Source organism: Calidris pugnax, unplaced genomic scaffold (assembly GCF_001431845.1).
Source record: "Calidris pugnax isolate Ruff unplaced genomic scaffold, ASM143184v1 scaffold24, whole genome shotgun sequence".
Classification (NCBI taxonomy): Eukaryota; Metazoa; Chordata; class Aves; order Charadriiformes; family Scolopacidae; genus Calidris; species Calidris pugnax.
In genome coordinates, this window is record NW_015090922.1 from 6,902,320 (window position 1) to 6,928,599 (window position 26,280).

At 43.4% G+C, this 26,280-nt stretch overlaps 2 protein-coding genes across 3 annotated transcripts in view; one reads left to right on the top strand and one right to left on the bottom strand.

The window, feature by feature from the left end:
* The first annotated feature begins 21 nt into the window (after nucleotides 1-21).
* On the top strand, nucleotides 22-18,228 carry ANGEL2 (angel homolog 2 (Drosophila)). Of its 2 annotated transcripts, XM_014950693.1 has the most exons (10): nucleotides 22-676; nucleotides 3,894-4,403; nucleotides 5,742-6,169; nucleotides 8,289-8,542; nucleotides 9,219-9,288; nucleotides 10,984-11,405; nucleotides 12,404-12,530; nucleotides 13,207-13,267; nucleotides 14,676-14,839; nucleotides 17,733-18,228. In XM_014950693.1, the coding sequence occupies exons 3-10, from the start codon at nucleotides 5,749-5,751 to the stop codon at nucleotides 17,885-17,887; spliced, it is 1,674 nt and encodes a 557-aa protein (XP_014806179.1). In that variant the 5' UTR covers nucleotides 22-676; nucleotides 3,894-4,403; nucleotides 5,742-5,748; the 3' UTR covers nucleotides 17,888-18,228. The 2 variants fall into 2 exon arrangements, with proteins under 2 accessions (XP_014806179.1, XP_014806178.1); XM_014950692.1 differs by lacking the exons at nucleotides 22-676; nucleotides 3,894-4,403 and adding an exon at nucleotides 3,693-3,868.
* Nucleotides 18,229-18,492: 264 nt separating this feature from the next.
* Nucleotides 18,493-26,280, bottom strand: part of VASH2 (vasohibin 2) — a 35,683-nt gene continuing 27,895 nt past the window's right edge. Inside the window, exons 6-7 of the mRNA XM_014950695.1 lie at nucleotides 26,000-26,115; nucleotides 18,493-20,993 (exon numbers count right to left, since the gene is read on the bottom strand). Coding sequence (XP_014806181.1) covers nucleotides 20,924-20,993; nucleotides 26,000-26,115 — 186 coding nt within the window. The 3' untranslated portion in view covers nucleotides 18,493-20,923. The remainder of the gene's footprint in view (nucleotides 20,994-25,999; nucleotides 26,116-26,280) is intronic.

A 26,280-nucleotide genomic window follows, 5' to 3' on the forward strand; every position in this document is an offset into this window, starting at 1 on the left:
CCCCGCCGCCGTGAGGGGACGCCCGGGTGTTTCCCCGGAGCTTTGGCGGCCGGCTTGGAGCCGGGCCCAGGCACGGCAGCCGCTGGGTGCTGGATGGCCCCCGGCCCGGCCGGGCCCTCTCCGTCTCTCCCGCCCTCTCTCCCGCACCGCTTCCAGCCGCGGGTTTTGAGTACCCCCGGTTCCTGACAGGCGACTGGGATGTGGCCGCCTCTTTCGGGAGCCTGAAAGCCTGCGGTGGCGTGGATGAGGCCAAGGTGTCACAGTGAAATCACCCAGGCAGCCCGGTTCCCGTCCAGGTGTCCTGCCGGGGCAGGGCTGTGAGGGACCACAAGTACAAGCTCCCCATGGCTTCTACAAGAGCTTCCAGTGACGGAGCCGGTACACCACTTCCAGCGGTCGCCATGGGCTACTTTAAGATATGCTGCCCTAAACCTAAAGGCCTGTAAGGCAGAAACGACTCCCGGATTTTGAAGAGGAATGTTATACAGCAAGGCAAGTGCGATAGCTACTGAATTGCGGCGACGCTTGGTGCCTCAGGCAGGTTCTCCATCTCGGGGCTGCCAGAAGCTTTGGTGCCAGCAAACTCTCCAGGGGCTCGAGGCGCACGGCTTCGGTCCGAAGGAGCACGACCTGGGGCTGCACGGCCTCCTACCATCACCGGTTCGGAAGAGCACAGGTACCTTCAGTCACTGGGCCCTAGTGGGATCGATACCAGCCAAGATCTGTGCAAATACAGTGAAATTCTGTGAAATACAGGTCACACTTCAGGTTATATGAACTGCTATGATTACTTTCTTTCCTGTGTTTTCATTCATTTAATAGCGGATGTTAAGAAAAACAGCTTTTCATTACCAGGTTATTAATATCTCTGATCTCATGCAGGTCTTTGACATAAAGAAAAATACTTAATTGCATTTCTTTGTAAAAGATGAAAGGGTCTTGTCCTGAAGCTAATAGTAAACAAGTGTCTCCTTAGAGGATGAGTGAACTGCATCGTGAATCTTTACAACATTTCCAATTATGGCTACATAAAACTCTTCTTCTATAAACACATTCATTTTCTGAGTTCCTGATCAGATTCGCTTCTACAGACCTGGAAGAACAAGCTCACCTTTGAGTCCTTCTAGGCAGTTTCAATGTGTTGCTGTTTGGCAGCACTGCCAGTTTCACCTCTTCCTTATTATCATAGAATCATAGAATGGGTTGGGTTGGAAAGCACCTTAAAGACCATCTAGTTCCAACCTGATCTAGTGTTCCATTAGATCGGGTTGCTGAAAGCCCCATCCCATCTGGTCTTGAACACTTCCAGGGACGGGGCACCCACCACTTCCCCGGGGAACATGTTCCAGTGTCTCACCACCCTCAGAGTAAAGAATTTCTTCCTAACATCTAATCTAAATCTAACCTTTTTCAGTTTAACACTGTTACTCCTCGTCCTATCATTATTCCTAGTGATTACAAAATTACTGTTACTCTTAATTTGGACACTGCCCTCACTCAGTTCTTACCTTATTATAATGGGAATTCCAACCTGGCTACCAGAGGGGTTACACAGCATGATCTTGAGGATAGTTTTTTACTCCCATCTTCTCTAATTTTAGCTATAGAAAACTTGCAGCTACTCAGATGTGGTGGTGTCACATCTAAAACACAAACAACTGGTTGAAAATACACTTGCTGAAGAAAACATGGAACATTTTCTAGCATGGTATACTAATTATGTGATACATCATGCAGCTCATATAAGCCTCTAGTGTCATAACATGATTAGACAACCAGTTCTGGTATATGTTTGCTTATGAAGCAGCACTTGCTTATAACGTACAAGATGTGGTAGTTTTGAGGGTTTAGTGGTATAAATAGAAATCAACAGGACTGAAGCCATCGTTGACTAATCCCTGATGAATTACATAATAGATCTCATTTAAATTTCAATAGCTAACTCATGCATCTTCCGAGGAAAAAATTCCATCTTGACATGCTGCCTAACTCAAAAGCTTGCAGTCTGGTGGGAGGAGGAGGGAGCAGTAGGAGTAGAGAACAAAATAGAGAAGGGTATATTACAACTGTATAACTCCATAGCTGAACCAAGAAGAACAATAAGGATGACCAGATACATGGAATAGCTTTCCCATGTATAACAATGGAGTAGTCTTAGACTTTTCAGCATGGAAGAAGGAATAACGTGAGGAGATGTGGTAGTCCATGAAATCATGAATGGCATGGAGGAGATGGACTGTTCAGTCTCTCTTAACAGAAGAACCAGAGGCCAGTAAAGCTGGTAGGAATGAGGTCACAAAATTAATAATAATAAAATCGTTCCTCACATGAGTGCTAGAACTGTAGGACTCTTGTCAAAGGATGTTGCTGATGCAGAAAGTTTGCAAATTCAAGTACCTGGGGGAGAGGGAGTCACTGAGGGTTAACTAAAGAAACAAACACATCAGGCTTAGGAATCTGCTGAGCTGAAAACAGCTAGAGGCAGGGAGAGAATTCATTTGAAGTTTCCCAGCCCCTGCACATTTCTAAGCATTTGCTGCTCACCGCTTTTAGAAAGCAGGAAACTGAGCTCAGTGGACCATTGATCTGAACCAGCATGGCTGTTCTTATATGCAATATAATAAATTAAAACATCCCTCAGTGAGTCAGTAGCCTCCATTCACTGAGGAGTTTCAAAAGCTCAAATGACTCATGCTTGGCTTCTAGTTACAAATCAGAATTTGGAGATAATTTGGTTATCTCCAAATATCTCTTAATATTGTACAGCCAACCTAGATATACAAAATAATAGTTAGAGGAGGGTAAACAATCTGGCTTGTTAACTTTCCTAGGTCAAGGCAAGAAATAATAATAAAATTGAGAAAAGAAACAATCTGCATCATATTAATCTTTTACTCATCTTCTATTTTCTGTTACATAATTAACTTTTATGCTTATCAGCATATCTTCCTTTTCCTTAAGGTTTATCTTAAAAAAATACACAAAGCTTCAGCCCCTCCCTTTTTCCAGCATCACTACTGAGATTACTGTTATGTAAAAACCTTTAAAGCGACAGAGTAACTTGGGTGTCTTATGCAGCCAAAATGCAGAAAACAACTGCATTCCAAGGGAAGATTCCCTCTGCTCCTAAAAATAACAGCAGTTGTTGCTGTTACTGTACCTATAGCTTTCTGTCTTCTATCTTAGAAATATATCTAAGAATACTTCAAAAATACAGAAAGGAGCAAATTGCCAAAATAACATAGGTCCAGAAAATATAATTGGGGCATCTTTTACTACCCATGTATTATTATGGAGTTTGTAAATTTGCTCTGTTATTACGTTGTGAAGAAACTAAATAGAAAATGGATGGACATTTTCACCTTTGGCCCTTAAGCTGTGTTCAAGAAGTAAAGACCCAAAGAGGATTTGACACGTTGCCTAACTAGCACACTCTGAACATAACTGCATTATTTGTTTCAGTCTCCCCTCCCTCTCCTGGGAAAACTTGGGAAATATTGTTTATTTAAAGTCACTTGCATCAAACCAGTAAAAGGCACGCAGAGGAACAGTATTTTAGCTGATTACAGTTCCTGCGCAGCATCTGCGCTATTCAGCACTATCATATTTCATACGCTTTGTACTACGTTTCCGTACAGGAAACGGAGCCAGCATTTACTCTGTCCTCAGAAGACCTCAAGAAAGCGTTTCAACTGCTTATTCAAGCATCACAGACTAAGAGCGGGAGAGGGTTGTTGATGCAGCTGTGGGCAGGGGTGGGTCGGTTCCCCGGGGCCTGCAGCTCTCCTCAGCCTCCTCGGGGCCACCCTCGCTCCGCAGAGCCTCTTCGGCTGTGTTTTACCCTGCGAATGTTAAAGTTCTGCCTCAGGTGAGTGGGCTTTGTTTTTCTGCAGATGGTAAACGTGGTGCTGCTGCCCTGAAACGGCACCTTGAAACAGACGGCAGCTCTTCCCGAGAGGCTTTTAAGACCCTACGGGGACAGACAGTAATCTCAAGGAGAAGACCGCATATGGAAACTACTCCATTGGAACTGCGCTACATCCATCTAAAAGAACCACAAGCCTGAAATCAAGCCACCTTCACCGGCTTTGGCCGGGCTCTGTCCGAGCCATCCCCACCGGCGCCCTGGCCTAAGATGGCGGCCTGGCTTCGGCGCCGGCCTCCCGCCCGCATCAACCCCGGCTCCGGCGGGGCGGCACCGGCCCTCGGACTACAAGTCCCAGGAGCCAGCGGGCGCAGGGCGCGCCGCCGCCGCCGCCCCTGCGAGGTAAGCGGCGGGTCGGCCGGCAGCGGCGGGCGGAGCTGGCGCTGCCCTGGAATGACCCCCTTTGGGGGTGCCGGGGCTGCGCGGAGCCGGTAACGGGGCCCCCCTGGGCCGGGCCCGCACCCGGGCCCGCCGGCAGGTAAGCGGGGGTTCGGGAAGGGGGTGCCGGGCCTCGGCCGGGTCGAGGGGCTGTGGGGCGGCAGCCGGCCCTGGTCCCCGGGGAGGTTGGGGCGGCCTGTGCCGGGGGAACCGCGCACTAATGGTGGGGCCGGGGAGCGGCCTGGCCGCCGAAACGGAGCCCCTGGCCCGGCCGGGGGGAGACTGGCAGTCGCTCGTTTTAAATACCCGCCATTAGGCACAGCAGGGCCGCGGTAAACAAAAACACGGCGCGGGCTTTTCCTTTGCCGGCTGTAGGTGTTTGTGTGGGGAAGCGCTCGCCTGGGGCTTCCTAAAAAGAAGGCAGCCTTTCCCTGCCTTTTTCCTTAAAACGCGTGTTTCCGGGAGGTCTTTGCAGAGGAGATGTGCCCTCCCCCCCCTCAGGTCTGTCCCAAAAGCCCTGGTGCCCTGGGGGCTGTTGTGTTGGTGTGTCCTGTCCGGCTGCTTGCGGTGCCCGCGGCCTAAAGTGCTGTTTCAGGACAGGCTGGTTTTTCCCGAAAGTTGTATTTGGATTTATTCGCTGGGCCGAGCGGCAGCGAGCAGCTGCTCGCTTCAGGTCAACTTCAGGCGCACCAAGGTCTGATGTCTTTTGTTTGTAAGCTCAAAATACGCCTCCTTATTTAAACAATGAGGAAGCTGAGACAGATTGCTGTCACTCAGCCTTCCTTCCTGCGTTTCTGTTGAGACTCAGGTTTGATTTGATTTTTGTTCTTAAAAAAAAAAAGAAAAAACCCCTTATTTTCATGACTGTAATCACTAAACTGCAGTTTTCCCACAAATAAGAATGCAAATTTACTCTACAAACTAGTGCCAGAGATGGTGCGAGGGTTAGCACGTCTGTTTCCCTGTCTTGTTGGCATTGTGGTTTGAGCCAAGTCAATGGCTTTTTGAGCAGCTTTTTGACTGCGTGAAGGAAAGCGGTTTTCTGATTCCTTTCAGATAGCCTTACTATAAGGTTAATACAGCATGCAAAAATGACCTTTTGCAAAGGTCGTTACACTGAGCACGTGAAGGATCTGGTAGTTGAATCCAACAGGGCAGAAAAGAAATTCTAAGTAGTTATTCAAGTGGATACAGTTTGAAAGTTAAATGGCGTTTGTAAATCTGAAGGGCGAAAAAAAGATTGATGTGTAAAGTCCCACATTTAGATAAAGATTTAAATGTCTTTTGTGTGTCTAAAAAGGTTTTACTATCTTGGATGTGTTTACTTGTGAAGAAAGAATATCTTGTATGTGTCATGACCAGGATGACTTGCATCCACAGTCCACTATGGGTGGCTGGGGAAGTGTGTAAGTAATGAAACCTGTGCTTTCTTTGGTAGACACTCCATGCTGCCCCGTCAGGTGCAGAGGCTGGGCAGAGACTGCATCGCCCACTGGAACGGTTCTCAGATACTTGCCTTCAACAGCCCGGTTCCCAACTGTGTGAGATGGGCCGGATACTGTCCCTGGGCCTCGTTTCCACTTCCTGTTCCAGTTGACTTCTCAGCAAACTGGAGAGTCCCTCCATTTTTTGGACCTTGGAGACATTTTCAGAACTCTAACTGGCAGCTTGATAACTTCGTGCAGAGTTCCTGCTTTCACCTACCTAACCCCAGTATGAAATCTGAGGGGGAAGAACCGCTGACAAAGAAGAGAAGACTCAGTGGCCAGCATAATACTCCTGAAGAAGCAGAAAGCTTCTCTAATCAGAAGGAAGCATTATGTCTTTCTGTAGCACAGAATGAAGAAAAACATAGCAGCAAGAAAGGTAAAAGATGCTCTTTGTTAATTTTCCATGCTTATTTGTAATGCTAAACACATCTAATAAGTTATAAGCAATACTATCTGCACCTTTTGAGGTGCTCTTGTTCTTGGCACCTCTCTCAAGAAAACATCTGTGTTTGAAATGTTACAGTTTTGTAATGCTGTTTAGTCTGTAAACTTGTATTCTGTGCTGTCCATCTGCCAGAGCTAGGATCACTGTGCTTGGCAGGAGAACACAGACAATTATGTGAGGGCTTGCCCAGCTGGGGAGTCCTGAGCTTGGTTCAGACAACTCTCTCTCAGGTGTCTGTCGCCAGATCAGGCCTGTTAACTTGGGAGCTCTATTAAAGCAAAAAGATTTAGCTAACTTGCTGTAGGGCTGAGCTGGGCTGGCAGCCATATAGCTTCATTCCTTGTACTGTACCTGAGCTCATAAGCCCTGCTGGACCTGAACTGGCTTATTTCCGAGCCAGTTGAGGTGTATTTGACCTAGATAACCGAGACTTAATGGTGTTTGCCTCCAGTGTGATTGTGTGGTTTTGTTTGTGCAACTATTCTGCCACTGGCGTGTTAGCAAGTTTTGTGTCAGACCATACCTGGCAGAGCAAATGGCAAACGCACTTATCCAGGTAAATGCAGTAAGTACTGCAAAGATGTCTGCCCAACTCAGTAACAGACTTTCATGAAACTTGGAAGTCTCTGCTTCAGCTTTTTATGGATATAAGCTTCTACGTAGCATCCAAATGTTTTACTGAGTGTTGTGGATATTTACAGTTTTGTCTACTGTGAAACAGGTAGAGGGGCGCAGTCAAAATTGGTCCTCTCTTGCATAAATCACTTCCTTAACAAAATAAACTTGCATTGCGACTGATGCCATCATCATCCCAAAGGGAGTTTTGGAGACAAATATCCATAAGGCTTAGAAGCATCATACTTACCTTCAGGAGCTGAAGGAAAGGAGTTTGCTCTGTGCCTTCACTGCTGGGTCCTTTCTCAACCCCCTTAGCAAGAACGTTTTGACATACCTTTATCTGACAGCAGCGTGGTCCTTCCTAGTTATCTTTTGTTTGCATATTGTAAAGTTGACAGTAAGTAAAGATACCTGCTAAGGAGCAATGTTGGCACTCTCCCACTACAGAAAAAGTACTTAAAGCCTTGCTGTATTCATTGCAAATACTAAATAAAGTCCTGAATAATGTAAGCACAGTGATGAAATTTACTACCCACATAGGGCAGACAGTACCAGCTATAGCTGCAGTCTGCCAGTCGTTGATTGCATGGATAACTCGACCTCGGCGTGCGCTCAGATGAGTTGGGACATAAAGGCTGAAAGGCATCTTTGTTCATGAGTTTTGTAGGTGGAGAAATACGTACCTGAAAAATAATTGGATGCTTAATAATGGGCAGATATATTCTTATAAACTTTCATGTAACAATACTAAGTGTGAAACTAGGAATGCCAGAAGGGCAAAGTAAGCCTTTTCAGAAGTTCTTGGTAATTCTGAGGCATATTAATTTTTTAATTTCTCAATCTCACTGATGGAAATCCAGTTCATTATCTGTTTTGGGACTACTGTAATGGACACTGTTGCAGCTTATGGATGAGTTTGTCCGACTGCATACAGCCTAGAGGTGAACCTCCATTCCTAGCCCCTTGTCAGTCATGGATAGAGAGATCAACAAGGTGCCCATGTGCTGCTCTAAAGGATGTATCCCAAACTGACATACTGCATCTTCACCGAGGAGGTAGTGGCAGAAGGGAGTTTAAGACTATGTTAACAGACTGGATTTATCTTACCAGTTTGACAGCCTTTCTACCGTGAGCAGGGTGGTGTAGCCTGACTGCAGCAGTCTACTTGGAACATGCCAGTTTCCTAATTTCATAGCAGTTTGAAATCCGGGGCATATAATGGTTTTGTGCTTTGTTTTTTTGGGTGTGGTTTTGTTTTGTATGTTATTGATGTGTATATGAAGTTCATCTTAAACACTGCTAATCAAATAAGCTTTCAGCATTGCTTAAGCCATTTGGAAGACAAATAGTTGTCAGTAGAATGATTTTGAAGAGCAGTAAGCAGTCATATGGTGTATTGCATAACTTTTTCTGCTTCATGTACTTTTAACAGGAAGCGCCAAAAGACACTGGGAATATTTCTGCCAGCACGGTAGAACAATGAAAATCTTTGAAAATAAAGAAACTGACCAAAGCAATACAGAAAGTGAGGCAAAATTTGATTTTACAGTTATGTCCTACAATATCCTCTCACAGAATTTGTTAGAAGATAACTCCCACCTGTACAAGCACTGCAGACAGCGCTTGTTAATCTGGACATACAGATTTCCCAACATCCTACAAGAAATCAAGGAGCTGGATGCAGATGTGAGTAGAAAATAAGGATGTGGATATTTCTTAAGAACTGATAAACTGGAGTAGAAAATCGTTGCTGTTCTTTATTTTGATAGATGGGCTGTCTAGTTAACTCCAACTGAGCTTTTAGTTCTGTCATGCTTAACAGTAGTTTGATCTATGCTTATACAATTAGTGTATTCTGTGTGGTCAGAACTTACAGCAAAGCCAAACTGCAGTACATACCACACATAGTTGCCTTTTTTTTTTTGTCCAGAACTTCCTGAAATGGTCTTACTGACATGATTTCTATGTTCTCCTGATACACTGCAATTTTTTTATAATTCAAACACCTTCTTTTCTTCATGTAAATCTTTCTCAGTCTGTGCCTGAAGCACACTTGAGTACAGTGCTGTAAATAAGGCATTGAACATAAGAACAGCTATACTTGCATAGGCCAAGGGCCCACCTAAAGGGGACTCTGGTGAGGATCTGCCTGGTGCAGAGGAGGAATTGGGGCTCTCTTGGCAATCTTAAGGAGCATTTTCTATAGGAGATTGAATCCTTTCATGGAATTATGGAGGCAAGAAGCCTCTGATTTTTTTTTTTCTTTATTTTTTTAACCTATACAGGCTGGCCAACAGAGATATGATATGGTAATATTTTTATGTACTTACTAATATCTTTTAATTGCAAACTTTTACCTTAGGTACTCTGTTTACAAGAAGTCCAAGAAGACCACTATAGAACAGAGATCAAGTCAAGTTTGGAATCCCTGGGTATGACAAAACTTTTATGACCAACACATTGTCTTCTCTCTCCCCCTCATACTATTTTCTTCAAAAAAAGACCCTCTTAGGTTATAGAATTGAGTCTCCTGCCACAGTGTTGTGTACCCCTATTCATAAATTTATCAAGTGCTCTCTTGAAACTACCCTAGTGTTTCCTACCAGTATTCCTGTTGGATGGCTGTTCTAGGGGATGTTTCTTTCTGGCTTGAAACCTTCCAAATAGCAGCAGTGAATTTTATTCGTGGTCAGCTTGTATTCATTAGTTCTTATACTAGTACCATCTTAACACTCCCCCATGTGAATTTATGATAAGAAACATGCTGCTGGGGGTGTGGTTCCGTGGTGGTTTGAACTGCTCTAATGATTGTTGTGCCCCACACCACCTCCTGGTCCTGGGGCCCTGCTGTCTTCCTGGCACTTGTCTGATGCCAGGAGGAGGCAGTGCAAGGACCAGCACTGGACTGATGCTTTTTTTCTTCCTTAGTTAGTTGGAGGTGGTCTGGCTCCCAGCATTGAGCCTTTGTAAAGAAGGTGGAGGAATGGGAGTGCTGATTTAAATCCACTTGAAATGTGAAACCACACTATAAGGGCAGGCTTCTGTGGGCAACTGAGCTTCCTGTTGGTATACATGACGACATGGAGCTCACTGCAGCTCTTCCTCTTCCCCTCCTTATCTCTCAGATGCATGTCCTGCCCCTTCTCCTGGGCTAGTTCTGGCACTCACTAGGCCTTTACACTGGTAAAATCCACCAGTCCAGCAGAATATTATCCAGACTAATTTCACTTTCCTGGATTAGTTTTCTGTTGGCTTCCTGAGCTAACAGTAAGTGCCACAACAAGCGGCAGGAGCACGTGGCCTGGAGCTGGGAGAGAGGCATGGGAATCCTCCAGTTTCAGCACTGGTGTGAGCTCCTCTTCATGGGACTGTACTTCATGAATGCACATGGCATGGGCTTGGCAGAGAAGCATTTTAAAATGGCAAAAACTAGATGCTGTCTCAAGATTGTTGGTATTTTCTTCTATAATGCGACATAAGGTTTCATTAAAATCTGTGTTTCTCCTCTACATAAAATGGAGAACTCCACAAATTGCCATTTTCAGGTGGACTTGTTTGAACTCCAGTACTGTCATTTGATAAGTGTCTCCGTTTCCTTGTTGAAAGCTTTCCTCTTGCTCCTAACTGGATAATTACATAATTATGTAAATATGTTTGAGATCTTTGTTCTATGAATCATTTTAGACAGTGACTTATGACTTAACAGTGATTAATACTTTTGACTGGAATGCTTCACTGGTATTATTCCAATAACCATTGTGGTAACATCTGGAAAAAAATTCAATACACAAGTCCACTTTATGTGACTTGTGGAGTATTTTGTTATTTTGATTTGGCTTTTTTTTTTCCACATGAGGAGAGAAGAACATGCCTGGTATCTTTAACTATGTAGATGCTTACACATCACAAAAGGTACTAGACAGGTTTCCTGTAGTATCTAAACTGAAGCTAAATAGGATAGAAAGTCTCTTGCGTTTGCTTTTCTATGTGAACTTCAGAGTCTTTGGTACTTCAGATTGTGTGTTGATGGCCATATGAGAAAAGTAGAGTGAGGTTTCTTCTAATTTGAAAAAAAAAAAAAAACTGTATACAGTGGTATTTTATGTTTTTCATTGCCTTTCTTGCAGGGTATCACTGTGAGTATAAAATGAGAACGGGGAGAAAACCTGATGGCTGTGCTATTTGCTTCAAAACTTCCAGATTTAGCCTGATCTCATCAAACCCCGTGGAATTTTTTCGCCGTGATATTCCACTCTTGGACAGGGACAACGTTGGACTGGTGTTGCTTTTGCAGCCTAAATTTCACTGCAAAACTAATGCTGCAATCTGTATCGCCAATACACATCTGCTCTACAACCCAAGGCGAGGGGACATCAAACTGACCCAACTTGCAATGCTCCTGGCAGAGATCGCTAGTGTTGCCCTTCAGAAGGACGGTACCTTCTGTCCCATTATCATCTGTGGTGACTTCAATTCTGTTCCTGGTTCTCCGTTGTACAGATTCATAAAGGAAGGAAAGCTAAATTATGAAGGACTTGCTATAGGGAAGGTAGGTGGTGCTTTTCACTTCTCACCAAAAAAAAAAGTTAATGCTGATTAAAGAAAAATATAGCAATATATTATAGAGAAATATAGCTATAGCTGGGCTTGTATTATTTCCATTGCAGTACCAATCTTAGGGCCCTTTATGCAATCTGCAAAGCGAAAGTTACTGTGGAGTTACAAAAGTAAGCTTGTGTGTATTAGTTGTGCCTTACAGGATTTTGTATCTGCTTCTAGCAGTCTGAAATTAAAAATGTACAAACAAATTTATTGTTCTTGAAAGGTAGTTACCCACGGGATGATTGTATCACTGTGTTTAAGTGTCCCAGTCTTTAAGTAGGATAAAATAACTACTTAATCAAATACTTACTGTGTATTATATAGAAAGATGACTCTTATTTTAGATAAACCTCGAATTACAGTGGCTAGAATAATTGTAAAAGCAAAAATGCAATTAGATGCTGAACCTGAACCGTTTCAGGTTGGGTCATTTTTTGTTGTAAGCTCTTGTATGTACCTGTTGGATGTGTCACATGCTATTTAATAGAAAGTAACTGGAGTACCTACAATGAGAAAACATGAAAAAATATCCCCGCTGGTGTTTGTTGCTAGTGGGTAGTGTCAAACCCTGCTTTGACTTGACTTGCTCCCAGAGGAAAAGCATCATGAAGATAAAGTGTCTGCTAGGGAGCTGCATATCTTCAGTCCTGTTCTGTTGCTAAAAGCATTCTTGGTAGTCTGTCAGCTTCGTGTCACAAGAACTATCTTGAAAAATTGGGTAACTGCAAAAAACTTGATAGAAGTAAACAATGGGGATTTACTGATAAGGGCTGTTATTATTTTTATAGAGATTTGACGAGCCATTATACAAGATTTATTCTAGGGGGCTGTGGTGTTTTTTTGCTTAAAACTTTAACAGACAAAAATGTCTGCTCGTTTCAATTTTATTTTTTTTTTAAATCGGATTTCTGTCTAAAAAAAAAAAGCTTATGTTGTCTTTCATAGGTCTCTGGACAAGAACAGTTTCCAAGGGGACAAAGAATCTTATCTATTCCAATTTGGCCAAAAAAATTAGGTATTTCGCAAAACTGTGTATATGAAGTAAAACAGCAACAAAAAGAAGAAAATGCAGGTCAGTTTCTAGGTCACTGAATTTTGTGCTCCCTCGAAAATATCATTGAGCTAGCGCTGAAATGCAGCTGATCTGTTCTAGTGGGGGGAAGAACACCGAGTCTTGAGTTTGCAAAATATCCTTGCTGGGCTCATTAGAGTGTAAAATTACTTGTTCACATAAGCATTTGAAATTTGAATTTTTAGAAGATAATAATTAGGAACTGTCATTCAGGAGCTGGTGCATGATATTTAAACTGCTGTGTTTCATCATGAAAGCCAGTTGTGCTGTGACTGGAAAAAAAGAGGTGGAAGAACGCAGCACAAGTACGTAGCATGAACCTGCATTCTGCTTCAGTGTTTATGTGTTATAGTGCAAGCACTTCATAGAACAAGTGGGAAAAGCAGGTGATTCCTTGCTGAATATTATTACATCTTTCATCCACCGCTTTTTCTTTGACAGAAAAAACAATTTTAAATGAATGGGACACAATTTGAAAGAATCTTTGGAGGGGATCTTAATAACGGAACAGAATAATTTAATCCAGCTTTGTGAATTGTGTCTTGCCTGCTGCAAAACAATAAGTGTACTTAAAGATACTATTTTCTGTAGTTTTTCTTTTCTGTAGCTCTTCAATATTGGTCTCACCTCCACTCTTATTTTTAAATGCGAATTCAATGTTATTTTTATTTTGCAGGAGAAGAATTGGAAGCAGCAAAACTGGACAAGACTCAGGAGGCTGTAATAGCATCTGAAAAGTATGTGTGGGGGAAAAACATGGAAGCCCTTGACTGATTCCTAGTTTTGGGGGTTTGTTTTGTTTTTAGACCAAACTTGCATCTGATTCTAGACGTGGATATACAAGGTCCTCACCCAACCCAATCTGCCTGTCTGACAAAAAGTCATCTTCCATTTGAACAGCAAAAGACTAGAAGTAATGAAGGAGTGTGGTGTTGCTTAAACTGAAGGGGGAAGCTGCCACTGGACTGCTGAGAAGGAAAACATAACTGCTTTTTGAAAGGAAGAATATATTTGCATTTACCAAACCGGTAAAGGCGCATAAAGTAAGGCACAGAAGAAGGAAATTGCCCTAACTGTGTCTGTGTGGTCAGGCTCCAAATTGGGCATTTCTCATCAGAAATGAGATCTTGGTATCAGTGCAGACAGTTATATTAATACACTTGGTGATTTTTGGTGATCAAAAAGCTAAGTAATGGCATTAATGAGAAAAGAGGTAGATAACAAGACAGGCAACCCTATTCTATGGTGTAAATCCATAGCATGCCATGTGTTGGACACTGCTTGCAGGAGTTCTTCACCTCATCTTAACGAGCAGAGATTACCACCCTTCTGTGCTGTACCAGCTGGCAAGTTTGTCAGTCTTCTCCAAGTCAGGCAGGTGACATGCTGATACTTTCTTTTTAAATTGCTGGGCTTGTAACCGGAACACGCTGTAGCTCGGGTCTAAGGTGCAGCCGTGCAAGGTGAGGCAGGAACAGCTGGGGATGTGTCATTTGCAGAGCTGATGGGAGCAAATGGTTGGGGAGGGAGAGAGGAGTCCTTTTGCTCAAAGGTGCAGCTTTGCAGTTTGCTTTCAAGATAGTTCAGCCTATCTTGTCTCACCTGTTTTTTGTGAAGAGGAATGGGTTGACAGACGATGGGGAGAGACAAAACGGGAGCCTGAGCAGAGGAAAGATGATTAGATGTAGCCCGACTTGAAAATACTTGATAGCTTTAGTTTAGGAGAGGAATAAAAAAAAAAACCCTAGAAGTCAGAATTGTCCCGTATGCTGAAGGGCCTGGTTAGATGAGTTCACAGTGTGCTGCTTTCGTGTAAGCTGATGGACATGGACACTTCTACCCGTGTGTCAGGGAGAGATTGCTGAATGAGGACACGTGAAATCTTACAAACTGTAAATGGAGGTGAAATCTACGTATATTTAAAGTGTCAGTTAAGCCAGTTGTGATGGGTTCTTAGGTATCTGCCTTTTACTGGAAAAACTGCCTGCATTTTGCATTTAGAGGTTTAGGCCTGTGAGAAATGCTAGTTTGCATACTCAGATAATTTACTTTTTTGGTAACCAGGAATTATTTGGTATTTCTTCATTGCTTATTCTTTCTAGGAAAGACATGAAAATAAAATTATTTTCTTTGATTCCTCTTTAGGTTGTCTTCAAAATTGCAGCACTGTTTTAAACTGTCTTCAGTCTATTCTCATTACTTTCCTGAAACTGGGATCCCGGAAGTAACGACCTGTCACTCCCGAAGCGCTGTCACTGTGGATTATATCTTCTATTCTGCAGCACACGACGATGCTACTGCCCAGCCAGGTAAAGAGACCAGCTTTTAATTATTCTTCACAAACGCTAAATGGGAATGTTCAGATGCTGTTCTAAGGGAAATGTAGTGATAATTTAACCCATATGAAGGACCTCAGAGTTTTGTGGCAGTGCTTTGAATGGCAGCTGTTACCTGAGGAATGGGGCTGGGCCTTGTTGACTCGCCACAGTTGTAGTGCCACACAGGGCAAACTTTGTCACATAATAGACCATTCCTGTCGTTGCCATCTCAGCGTGGAACAAGAGGAACAAGAGCCGAGGCTACAGAAAAGCAGCAGCGTCGGTAGCACCTGAGAAATGTTAGTGGCCAGCCCTAAAACAAAGCAGTATTTGCAGTCATCTCATCAACAAAACGGGGAACACCCATTTATGATGTGCATTAAAACTGATAAATGAGCTTTCTCTTAGAAAGTTACTTTTCAGCTAGTCTTGATATAATGTCTGTCAAGCAAATGACCCCTGTGGCCCCTGCTGGGAGAGTTGTTGCTCTCTTGATTGCAGTTGCAGCTACAACTCGGCAGATGGTGCAAGAAAGACACGGTACCTCTGCGGGTGTATTTCTGGCTGGGATCCACAGATGCTTCCCTTGTCACCATCAGTTCTGTGGTTCATGCCACCGTCAAAGGTCACTGATACGTGGCTCTGCAGAACTCGGAACAAAGAAACCGGGATTCCACGCCTGCTGTCGATGGCAACTGATTTTTACAAATTAATATTGTTTTCAGTATGTGAAGTTAAAAGGCCACCTTCATCACTCATACCTTGAGATTGTTAAAATTCATTGAGTCAGTGCACAAAAGCCTCATTTGTCATAACGTGCGCAGTAAGTGCCAAGTGTAAAATATCAAATACAAACGTTTCACAATATAGAAATAAAAGCTTTGACTGAAAAACTAGGATATGAGGGGTCTGGAGAATAAGTCTTATGAGGAGCAGCTGAGGAAGATGGGGTTATTCAGCTTGGAGAAAAGGAGGCTGAGGGGAGATCTTATCACTCTCTACAACTACCTGAAAGGAGGGTGTAGAGAGGCAGAGGTTGGTCTCTTCTCCCAGGTCACAGGTGATAGGACAAGAGGAAATGGCCTCAAGTAGCACCAGGGAAGGTTCAGATTGGATATTAGGAAAAATTTTTACACGGAAAGGGTTATTAAATATTGGAATGGGCTGCCCAGGGAAGTGGTTGAAGCACCATCCCTGGAGGGATTTAGAAGATGCGTTGACATAGAGCTTAGTGACATGGTTTAGTGATGGTTTTTTAGCAGTTAGGTTGATGGTTGGACTAGATGATCTTAAAGGTCCCTTCCAACCTAGACAATTCTATGAGAAATATCTAAATGACTTCTGAATGCTCTGTGATTTAACAGTGCTGTGTGATTTCAGAATGCATCCCTGTGCAAAATTTAATCCCAGTTCACCTGCTTATATATTGTTGCCCCAGCAGAGCTATAGCACTTTTTTCCTTCTACACTTGTTTTTCAAATAGATTCTTCACCCCACCTTAGAGTACAAAATGGGACCAAACTTGAATTCATTGAGTAGTTTAAACTGGTGTAATTTTTACTTGTTAGTTCTTAGAAACTATTCAGGATTTGCTGTTAAAGCAGTGTCCAGTATCTACCAGAGTCCTGCAGGGCTTGGTATTGCTGGTTGCAGAGTGCTCTGAGCAGAGGTTGGTCACTGTGTGCAGACCAAGCTCTCTGTAGAGAAGAAGAGCTGTGGGGATGTGTGCTCTAGAGCTACCAAGGCATCTTTGCAGTAAAAAAGCTTTTCTTCAGAGCAGGAGTAAACAACTGCAGGTTGTTGGAGGACTGGAAAGCTGGCTGTTGGCGAAGGAGTGAAGCTGCTGAACTATCTGAGGAGTTCTAACAGTTGCTGGACAATTTAGTAGAATATGCCTATAGTAAACCAGTCCCAGGTTCAGCCGGGAAGTTCTGAAACTGCTGATCACCTTCATACAGAAAATATTGTTGTCAAAGTTACAGCTGCCCTTTCTGCTGGTCTTGGAAGCACTGAGCCTGCTCGGCATCATCCCTGTGCTCTGAAAGCATGAGCGAGGGCTACTGAGCAGTCCTGGCACTCCTGTAGATAGCTCACAAGTCTTAAAAGTTTGGCATGTCATGGGAGGGTCTCAATGGAATTTCTTTACTTGAGTTGAAAAAGCTTGTAACTCTTCTCATGATGGTTTTGCAGTTTTGGTTTGCTTTTTTGCCTTTTTTTTTTTTTTTTATGAGGACGCAAATACTTTAAGTGTAGTGTAATAATAGCATGGCTGTGAGTCATCTTCCCCTCTTCCATAAGCAATGATGCGGTTTTTCTTCTGTGTGTATGCGGTTTTCTCTTTTTTTAGGTGATTATAGAAATAAGTAGCGGGAAATACTGGAGGAAGATCCCTTTCTTATGATGAACAGTTAGGAAGGGAAATGCCAGGAGGCTTTTATCTTTCATCCTTATGAGGAAGAGTTCCTGTATGGCTTGCCAGCTGCAGAGCTGTACGCTTGAAGATGCAGAAATAAAATGTTATGTGAACCAGCAACTCTCAAAAAATCCTTAATTGTGCAAGCCTCAGCTCTGTTGAGCAATGTTGTTCTGCTAGAGTAGAGGCCTGGATTGTGTGAGGCTTTTTCAGGGGAATTACAATGAACTTTTCTACCTCAGTTTATCCTTCTGCAAAATGGAAGGGTAGTGTCTTTCTGAGTATTTTGAGCACCACTGATTTTAAGTCCTACTCTAAGAGCGTAATAGTAAACAACGATTTCCAAACCACCTTACTGGTGATTATTTCTGACATACTGTTTTCCTCTTCCTGGCTATGTATGAATGTGTGATTATTTTTTTTTTTTTTAGCTCACAATAATGAATTTTTCCACTTTTTCTTTTGAACCAGGAGCTGAGGATTCTTTTCACGGAGGTCTGAAACTTCTTGGCAGGCTGGCACTTCTAACAGAGAAAGATCTTTGGACTGTTAATGGTCTTCCCAATGAAAATAATTCTTCTGACCACCTGCCATTGCTAGCAGAGTTCAGGCTTATTGAACGGTAATATCCAAAGGACTTTTTGTGTTGGTAAAGTTACCTTCACCTTCTCTCTTCATGTGATTATTGTTATTTTTTTAAAGGTTAATTCAAGCACTGCTGGTCCGGTTTAAATAAGTTTGCCTGCATGCTGACTTGTTAGTGTTGTGTAAAGTAGACTTTTTAAAGAAATTTTTTTAAAACGTTTAAATTACTTTATGAAGTCTTCAAGGCAAAAAGAAAAGATTTTACATTAGCTGCCTCTTTGATAATGGAAAACATCTGCGCCAGTCTCAATGGCATTATTTTTCATGGAGATGCTGTAAATGGTTTTTATTGTAAAGCATAGTAAAACGGATTATTCTCTGAGAACTGTGTCCTTCTTCAAGCAAAGGGGAGTGAGTTCATCTGCGTAACACTTAATAATGAGCTGTAAATAATCTTTTACTACAAAGGGGCTCTGTGGACACTTGTATCTAAATACTTCCGCAATGGAATTTCTTCAGTTACCTAGAGTGGAATCAGGGCAGAGGCTGCAAGGCTGGACTTCCAAAGGAAGATGACAGCTTTGCAGTAAGGCAGATATTTAGGTTTTTAAAATGTACTTTTTGCACTTCTAAAACTAACCCTAAGTCATTAAAAAAAGACTACAATGATATTTTATTGAAGTTTCATGCTGTGCATAAACATACAAGGGATTAAAAAAAAAGTCATGCATGTTTTCTACACTATTTGACCACTTTGCAGTAAGTTAGAAGAACAGTCACTAGAACCACACTTAAGACAAATGCCATCATAAGCAAGTTTCAAGAGAATACTTCAGCGGAACTTCAAAACAAGAACCAAAAGCAATTTGTCACGCACCTCTACAGCATTAAAAAGTTTCAGTATAAGTTAGAGGTAATAACTCAAAGTGTGCCAGGCAATGGTAAAAACTATATACCAATCACCATTACTCCAGCAGAAGTAAACCATGGTTTCATAGAAAAAAGACTTGCAACAGATCAGATAACCTTGTGCTATACGATACAGCTGAGCAAAGTTAAGTTTCTCACATCATTTTACCCATGAGAAATCTAAGAAATACATGGAAAAAAGTTATTTAGGTCACAAGACATTGAGCAGCACAAAGTTTAAAACAAATTCTGCAGAATTTCTACCAAAAAGAGTATTTTCCCTCTTCAATTTCCCTCCTGAACCAAAAAAATTCCTATTGTCAACAGAGGAGTGAAAAAGTGTACAGAAAGAGGGATGGGAAAGGCCTCCCTGTAATTGATATGGTAAACTGGTATAAAGAAGTATAATACAGTTGAAGAGTCTTCTTTCTACACCTTCTGAAATCTAACTAGGAGAAAGTCTTTCACTGTTTGTGGAAGGTCGCTGGGTCTCGGTGTTGTCTTCCTGTCCCAGGTAAGTGAGATTCCTTAACTTCTCCTGTATTCATTCATTTCCTGACTGGTGTAAGCCTTCTAGGAGCTTAAATCATTCAGTTTGAGTAAGCATTATTGTCACGATCCTACAATGTCCAGTCTTCATTGAGATCCCAAAAAAGCAACTGTCCAGGAGGGAAGGTACACAAGGCCCATGGCAGTATCATCTATAAGCACAGCACAAAGGGTAGAGGCTGGAGTTGTACAGTAATCCAGTTTCTATTTAGGCACCTAATGAAATATTTTCAGGAATGCAGCACTTGAATGCTTCTGGAGAACTTCACTAATGCAAAGGGTGGACCCCAATGACAGTCTTACCGCGTCATTGGAGAACACTGCCGTCCATCACGGGTCCTTAGCTAAAGTCTTGGAAGAAAAGGACTGAGTAGGGAGGAAGCAGAAAAGCTTGACTTTCAGCTATTTCAGACATACAGACACGATTTAAGTTATTGCTGAAATGGTTCCAATACAAGCTTCCTTATGCAGGTCTGACTAAGCTGTTGTTACTACAACACATATAGGAAAAACTCCCTACAGCAGCATGGCGGAAGGTTAACTTCAGCCTGCGAGGTCTGATCTTAATATAAGATGTCAAGGCATCACCATCTGAGACTGCTCAGCCTTTCAAAGACAAGGTTCAGAGTCACACACAAATGTTGGAAGAAAAGCACATCGACTCAGGGTAACGAGGCTGACACTTTTGCCACTATTCCAGGAACACACACGAGAAACAAACTGACTTGTAGGTGAACACTTGTCTCTACAAAACAGCAATCTCTACAGTTTGTGCTTCAGCAGTGTAGTCCAGAAAGACTAAAAGCTTGTGACAAAGTATAAAAAAAAATTATGAAAGTTTAAAAATTCGTTATTCATCAATTATCATCATTAAAAAAAACCCAAAACCTCACATCCTGCCTAATAAGATGTCAGTGTTTAAGAATACACTTGCATATTACTATTACTTAACATCTTTCAGTAACATGCACAAAATAATAATACAGGTGGCAGTAAAACATCCAGTGCTGTTTTAATACTACCAGAAATGCTGGGAATCAGTACAAATCAGCTACAAAACAATAATACTGAGTTTTGCATATCTATTAAGTTTAGTGAGGTAATGTCAATACTTTAAGAACTCACGCCATTTCTGCACTGCTTGTTTTTATTGCTGAATTATATATTAATACTGAATGTGTTTTGCTTTTTAAATTGCACTGCACCCCAGCACATCTTAACACTAAGAATGTGATTTCTTAGTTAGCCCAATACTGCTATCCAGCACAATGCCCAAATTCAATTAATAATTGTAGAAGGAAATCGTATTTGAAGAAACTCTCACACCACTGGAGTCACCTGCTACATGATGAAGGGAAGAAAAAAAAAAATCTTATATCCTGGTAAACATAATTTTAGGTTCTCTTTGCTGATGCCTCCTCTATGAATTCAAATAAAATAAATACTGCCACCAAAAAAGAGTTGCCCTCTTCTATTTTCTAGCTAAAATTTCTACTGTAGGAGTCCACAAGTTAATAAATAGTCCCATTCCTTTTTCCTTCCAACGGAGTGCAGGTAAAGTGCAGCGGGAAGCACCAGGGAAGCCCTCTGTCCGGCGTATGGCTTGGTTAGATGCTTGGTTAGATGCGGAGCTGGTAGCCTACCTCGTTGAGCGTAGCCAGGTCTCCTTTCTTGTCCACCACGGCAGGCCTGCGAGCAGAGGAGGGGAGAGGGCGCTGCTCACCAGCAATCCCACACGGCCGTGCAGGAGCCGAGAGAGCAGTGGTCACATCGGGAACGCTTTGCTTCCAAACAGGACTCAGTTGGTCTGATTTCCTCATCATAAACACAACCCCGCTCAATTTTTCACGTGAACTAACGTGACCAAGCTACTCGGGTGGGTTGTCTCTGCAGCCAAGCGAAGAACCAGCAAAGAACACCTCGTCCCACGCTGGGGTCTGTGATCTGAGCCCCTCTGACGTGAGAGAGGGCCTAAATGAGAAGCTAAGACTGGACACGTTCCCACCCGTGATCTACCCCAGAGCAGGACTCCGGCTTTTAGAGTAAAGTGGAAACTGCTGAGAAGCAAACAGGCAAAGCCTGTCACGTGGCCACAGTGAGTTGTCTCCCCAAACCTGCCTTTTCTTGGCCAGGTGTGTGCCAAGGACTAGAGCCCACCAAACAGAAAACACAAGCTGAACTTTGTCAGCCTCCAGGGGTCTTACATTGTGATACAGCCGTTTGATTGAGTAATTACACACACAGGTATGCTGTTGGGTCATTGAAGTATAGCAACAGCTCAACCAAATCAAACCTTGAGATGGGAGGGATCAGTCTCTCTATTTAGCAAGCAATGGAAAAGCTGCTGCAACAAAGCTGTCAAACCACAACAATCCTACTGATGTATAGTCTGTGAAAGTGTCTCATCTGAGAGCTTATTCCAGGCTCCTAGCGCATTTCACACTAAACCGTATGTTTGCTTTTCTGAAGAAAGACATTGTTTAAAATACACGTTTCTTCTCCTAGACCCTACAGCACCTCTGTGTCCCTGCAAAAACACGGCTGTTTTGAATTCTTTGATACAGTAAGTGAATTTTGATGTTTTAAGAGCAGAGCTGCTAACACCAGATCTCTGCTGAGAATTTGCACAGCGTTTGAGAGCTGGGGACATCACTAGGGACAACTAATGCTCTTCTGCCCAGTCACACACTGAATGCAACCTGTTTTTCTGCCACTTATCCAAGCACCTCTATTAATAACCTCATCATCCTCTTTGCAGTACTGCCCTGCGCTCTGCCTCGTGTTTCTCTGTTTTTAAGTACTTCACAGAAGGGAAGGTGTCTTCACTGGTCTCTCTCACTTGCAGGAAGGGATCACACCTGAAGAACTCTATGTATAGCAGTTTGGATTTTTTCCACTTTATTCCTTCAGAGCAGATGGGATTTGACTGGCCAGAAAACAAGCTCCATCCCCCAGAGCTTGCACAGGAGTCCAGCAAGAGATGCACTGTATGAAATTCCCAGAGTGTCCTTCCTTATTCCCTCAAATTTAGGGATCCTTTTCCCTTCCCACCTTTTATCTCCTTCCCTTTAATTAAAGTCAGAATATGCTTTTGATTAAAGCACACCTGGATGGTTCGACCTTCTCTGATTATCCAAGAGAGGTGGGGAGTCACTGCACTCTCACAGCAACATGCCCATTTCCACTCCATGACTGTTCTCCAGCTTGTGGCCACAAACAGACTGTCCTCCATAAGGTTTCTCTTCAGGGTTTTAGGAAAAGGATTTGTTGGAGCAGAGGCACCACAGCCCTTATTCACCTTGGCTGGCAAATGACCTGACGTCAAACATCCCCTCTGAGGTGAGGGACCTCTGCTGTACTGGCCCATCAGATCGCACCTCCTCCCCAAAATGCCGTGATGATGAGGAGGTGAATAAGCTGTGTGTAGCTCCTGGGTACACGGTGTCCATCAGTTGTCTGCATTGGATCTGCCTGATCTTACACATTTAATATAGTCTAATCCTGATATCATCCTGCCCCCCTGCATGTCCTAATATAACAGACTAAAACCATTTTCCTTTCCACAGCTCAATCAGGCCAGAAGCACCCAAGGCCAGTGTTGCTATGACACTCACAGAGCATGCATGTGTTAAGCCTCGACATGAAATTAAAAGGAAATAGATCTGGTGAGCTGACATTTAGGAGCAGAGATTGCTTCAGGCTGCCACACGATGCTCCATTCCAAACTCATATCAACTCTCCCAAACCCCTCCAGCTCCAAGCACTTTTGTTAAGGGTAAAGGACTGTGTTGCCTGTTCCAGCACAGTCGCTTCTGATTTACTGCACCCTCCTGCTTTGGGACTTCAGAGGATGGACAAGTGGACACAGTAAAGCTTCAGACTTACCAGACAGATTCACACCACCCTACATCCTCTTTATTCATCCTATCTGTTGGCCACCCATCAGCTGCCACTAAGAGCACATTATATAGCTCAGTTAATGAGCTGCCATTTGAATACACACCCATCCCCTAGACAGGCACGTACTGCTTATCGCATTGCCACCATGTCCTGCAACACACCATCTGCCTTGTAGCTGTATTTCCAGGCTAAAAACACTATTGTGGGCTTGCTAGAGGCCACAACCAACCACTAATTTACCTAATAAACTAGTAAGGAACCAGGATGAGAAGTTAAAGGGTTGAGGCTATAAAATCTACTTCTGTCCTTAAGCACCGCTTCAGCCTTTGTCCTTCAGAAACAATCCAAAGACATTTCAGCTCACCATTCCAGTTCATGTATTTTTCACCGGGAGATTTCTCCCAGCAGGCCTGGATAATTTTATTGTTGACAAAAACCAGGCTGTAATAACAGCTTGTCATCAGCAGGTGAAGCCTCTCCAGCGAATGTGTTATTCAGCCCCTGCCAGCTCACACTAGAGCAAAACACTGCTCTCCCCCTCCCCTACGAGCTTGAGAAAGCTGTAATTACAGCATGTAAGAGATCCACAAAGAAACAAAACACAGTGTTGATAAGCACAGCCATTCTTTAGCTAAGATTTCAGCCTAAAGCCTAGTTTTTCCTCTCCTGTGTGTAACACAAAGGCCTCTCACTGCAACTAGGTTCTCAGAGACCCATCAACATGCAGAAGAAAATTCCCAGTTTCCCCTCTGGAATTTCTCACCCCACATCAACCACTGTACACACTGGTCTGCGTCACGCAGCTCATCCCTGATGAAGGGATGCCATTCCCCCCTCAGATCTTGGAGACCTGCCGTTGCAGAAACCAGCAGATCTCGATTTTGGAAACAAAAGGTATCTCCCTACAGCAGCGCACTCCTCTGCAGCATCACTCCTGCTGGGGCAAAAGGCACAGTCAGCCTTCAAGCCACCAGCACCACTGCAAAGCACCATCATTTTAACATCAGGAACCCAGTTGTTCTCCCCAGCATCACTTTTCTAACAGTGAGCAGCCTCTTGGGTCTGCTCAAGGGTCCTGGACCTGCCGAAAGCTCCTTCACTCCCCTTCTCCTTCCAAGAATACCAGCCAGGCTTGCAAGGGGGCTGCGCAGGGCCCACAGTGCTGTCACGCAGCCACATAGCACATGCTGCAAGAGCTCTCACCTGCTCTGAGACATTTCAACACCTTCCACCAAAGCAAAAATTAAGACCTTGTGTGTGGAGTTTGCTCTCAGTCTCTCGCTCCCTCCATCATGCTACAGCTGGGTCCTGGATCTTGTATCATGGTGACCCAGGGTTTATTTTAGAATAACATATAATGTGCTCTAGACACAGAGCAATACAGCAGAACCACCAAGCAGGTAACAAGTGCTGAAGCCACAGCAAGGCCAGCAGTACTTCACTTGTCTTTCTGTCCTGGAAGAGCTAGGCTGCCCAGGAGGAACCACCACAGCAGAGCAGCCACATGAGCAGCTCTCTCGGGGAAACTAGCCCAACTGGCCAGCCTCCAAGCCCAGCAAGACTCACCCGTCTCTCCAGATGCACATGACCCACCCCAGCAACTGCAGAAGCACCGTCAGAAATCCAAAAATGAAACCATCCCTCAGAGCAAATCTAGGAGTTGAAGAAGCCTGGAGTAGCCGAGCCCATTACAACTATAATTATCCATGCACTAAACAAGGAGCTCTCGGTGACGAAGGCCAAAGCACAGCATTGTGGACTGAGTGCGAATTCACATGTAAAAATAAAAGCGTGCTGTGAAATCATCTGCTGCTAAAGTATCTTGAAGTTATCTTTAGAAGGTTAGTCTAATGTCTTTGTTAGCTGCTTTAAAATAAATAAATAAGTGCTGAGACAGTAGTCTGAGAGCCTATTTTAAAAGCGATGATCATAAATATGTGACTAATCTGGGTTATGGGTTTCACAGTTGTCAGCTTCCTGGCATGAAGCAGTAAAGCTAAAGCTCGACTCTTCCACACCCAAGGTATGGGAGTCTGAATTGCCAGTGGCTGTAAAAGGTCTGTGACGTGGAAGCTCAGTTTTATCCATGTAGAGGTGTTACACGCAGTTACTACATCCTTCCCCACACAGATAAAGAAAAACTATTAGCTACGACGCACAAGGAAAGTGCTCCGGGCTTTTTTAAGCCGATTAAAATCAAAGAATACAATGCAAGTGATGTTTCTGCTTTGGCAAGAAGAGAGAAGTTTTATTTTGTCACCACCCCTGTAAGTTGGACGGTCCTCAGCGAAAACCACTCCATCTGAACAGCTCTGTAAAAGACTCATGACAGAGAATCCAATTTCTGAGTGACCATGGCAGCAGGGCACCCCACCACCACTACCAGCTATGCTCCCCTGTTGTTTAATACCTGTGTCTGAACACCCTTAAATGTGATCAAACTACTTGCCCTCCTGCACAAGTCCCCTGCATGCCAGGTTAGGTTCACTTCTCCAGAAAGTGGACTGTATAAAGACTGAAAAAAGAAGAGGGTGTTGGATGACTGTGAAAGTGGAATTTAACCAAGCAAAGACCATAGGTGCCTCCAAGGACAGCACATGGAGGGGCCATTGGGCAGCAGCAAGCACAGCTATGCCAGGACATCACCAGTACCAGAAGCTTCTGGAGCCTCTCAGGCAACCGAGATACCTGGTGCAGTTTTCTTATACATGCCAGTGCATGCATATAAGTTTTGTACAGCAAAATAACACGTCATCACCCTCAACTTCTGACCCACCAGCAGCAGGAATACTCACGATTTGTCTCTTCTGCAGGCCCGTCTCTGAGGGCTGGCTTGCCTTCGCCGAGGGGACAACGACTTACCCCGTGATCTCTCTTTCATCGGAGAATGGGCACTTGAGGGTTTCAGAATCTGCAAGAGATGGGGGAGGGAAGGAAAAGGCATTCAATAAAGGCAATGATTCACTGAAAATAAAAAAATAAAAATAAAGGGCCTCATAGAGTAGCAGGGACGGCACACAAAGAGCCTTCAGTCCCTTGGGCCTTATTCAAACCCTGCCCAGGTTGAGAGGAACCC

What these genes read in the sequence shown, in the direction of transcription:
- ANGEL2 (XM_014950692.1), top strand. Translation starts at nt 3,738, where the DNA reads ATGCAGCTGTGGGCAGGGGTGGGTCGGTTCCCCGGGGCCTGCAGCTCT. An exon ending in ATGTTAAAGTTCTGCCTCAG is followed by an intron (nt 3,869 to 5,741) that starts GTGAGTGGGCTT and finishes TTTCTTTGGTAG; the next exon opens with ACACTCCATGCTGCCCCGTC. An exon ending in ACAAAAAGAAGAAAATGCAG is followed by an intron (nt 12,531 to 13,206) that starts GTCAGTTTCTAG and finishes TTTATTTTGCAG; the next exon opens with GAGAAGAATTGGAAGCAGCA.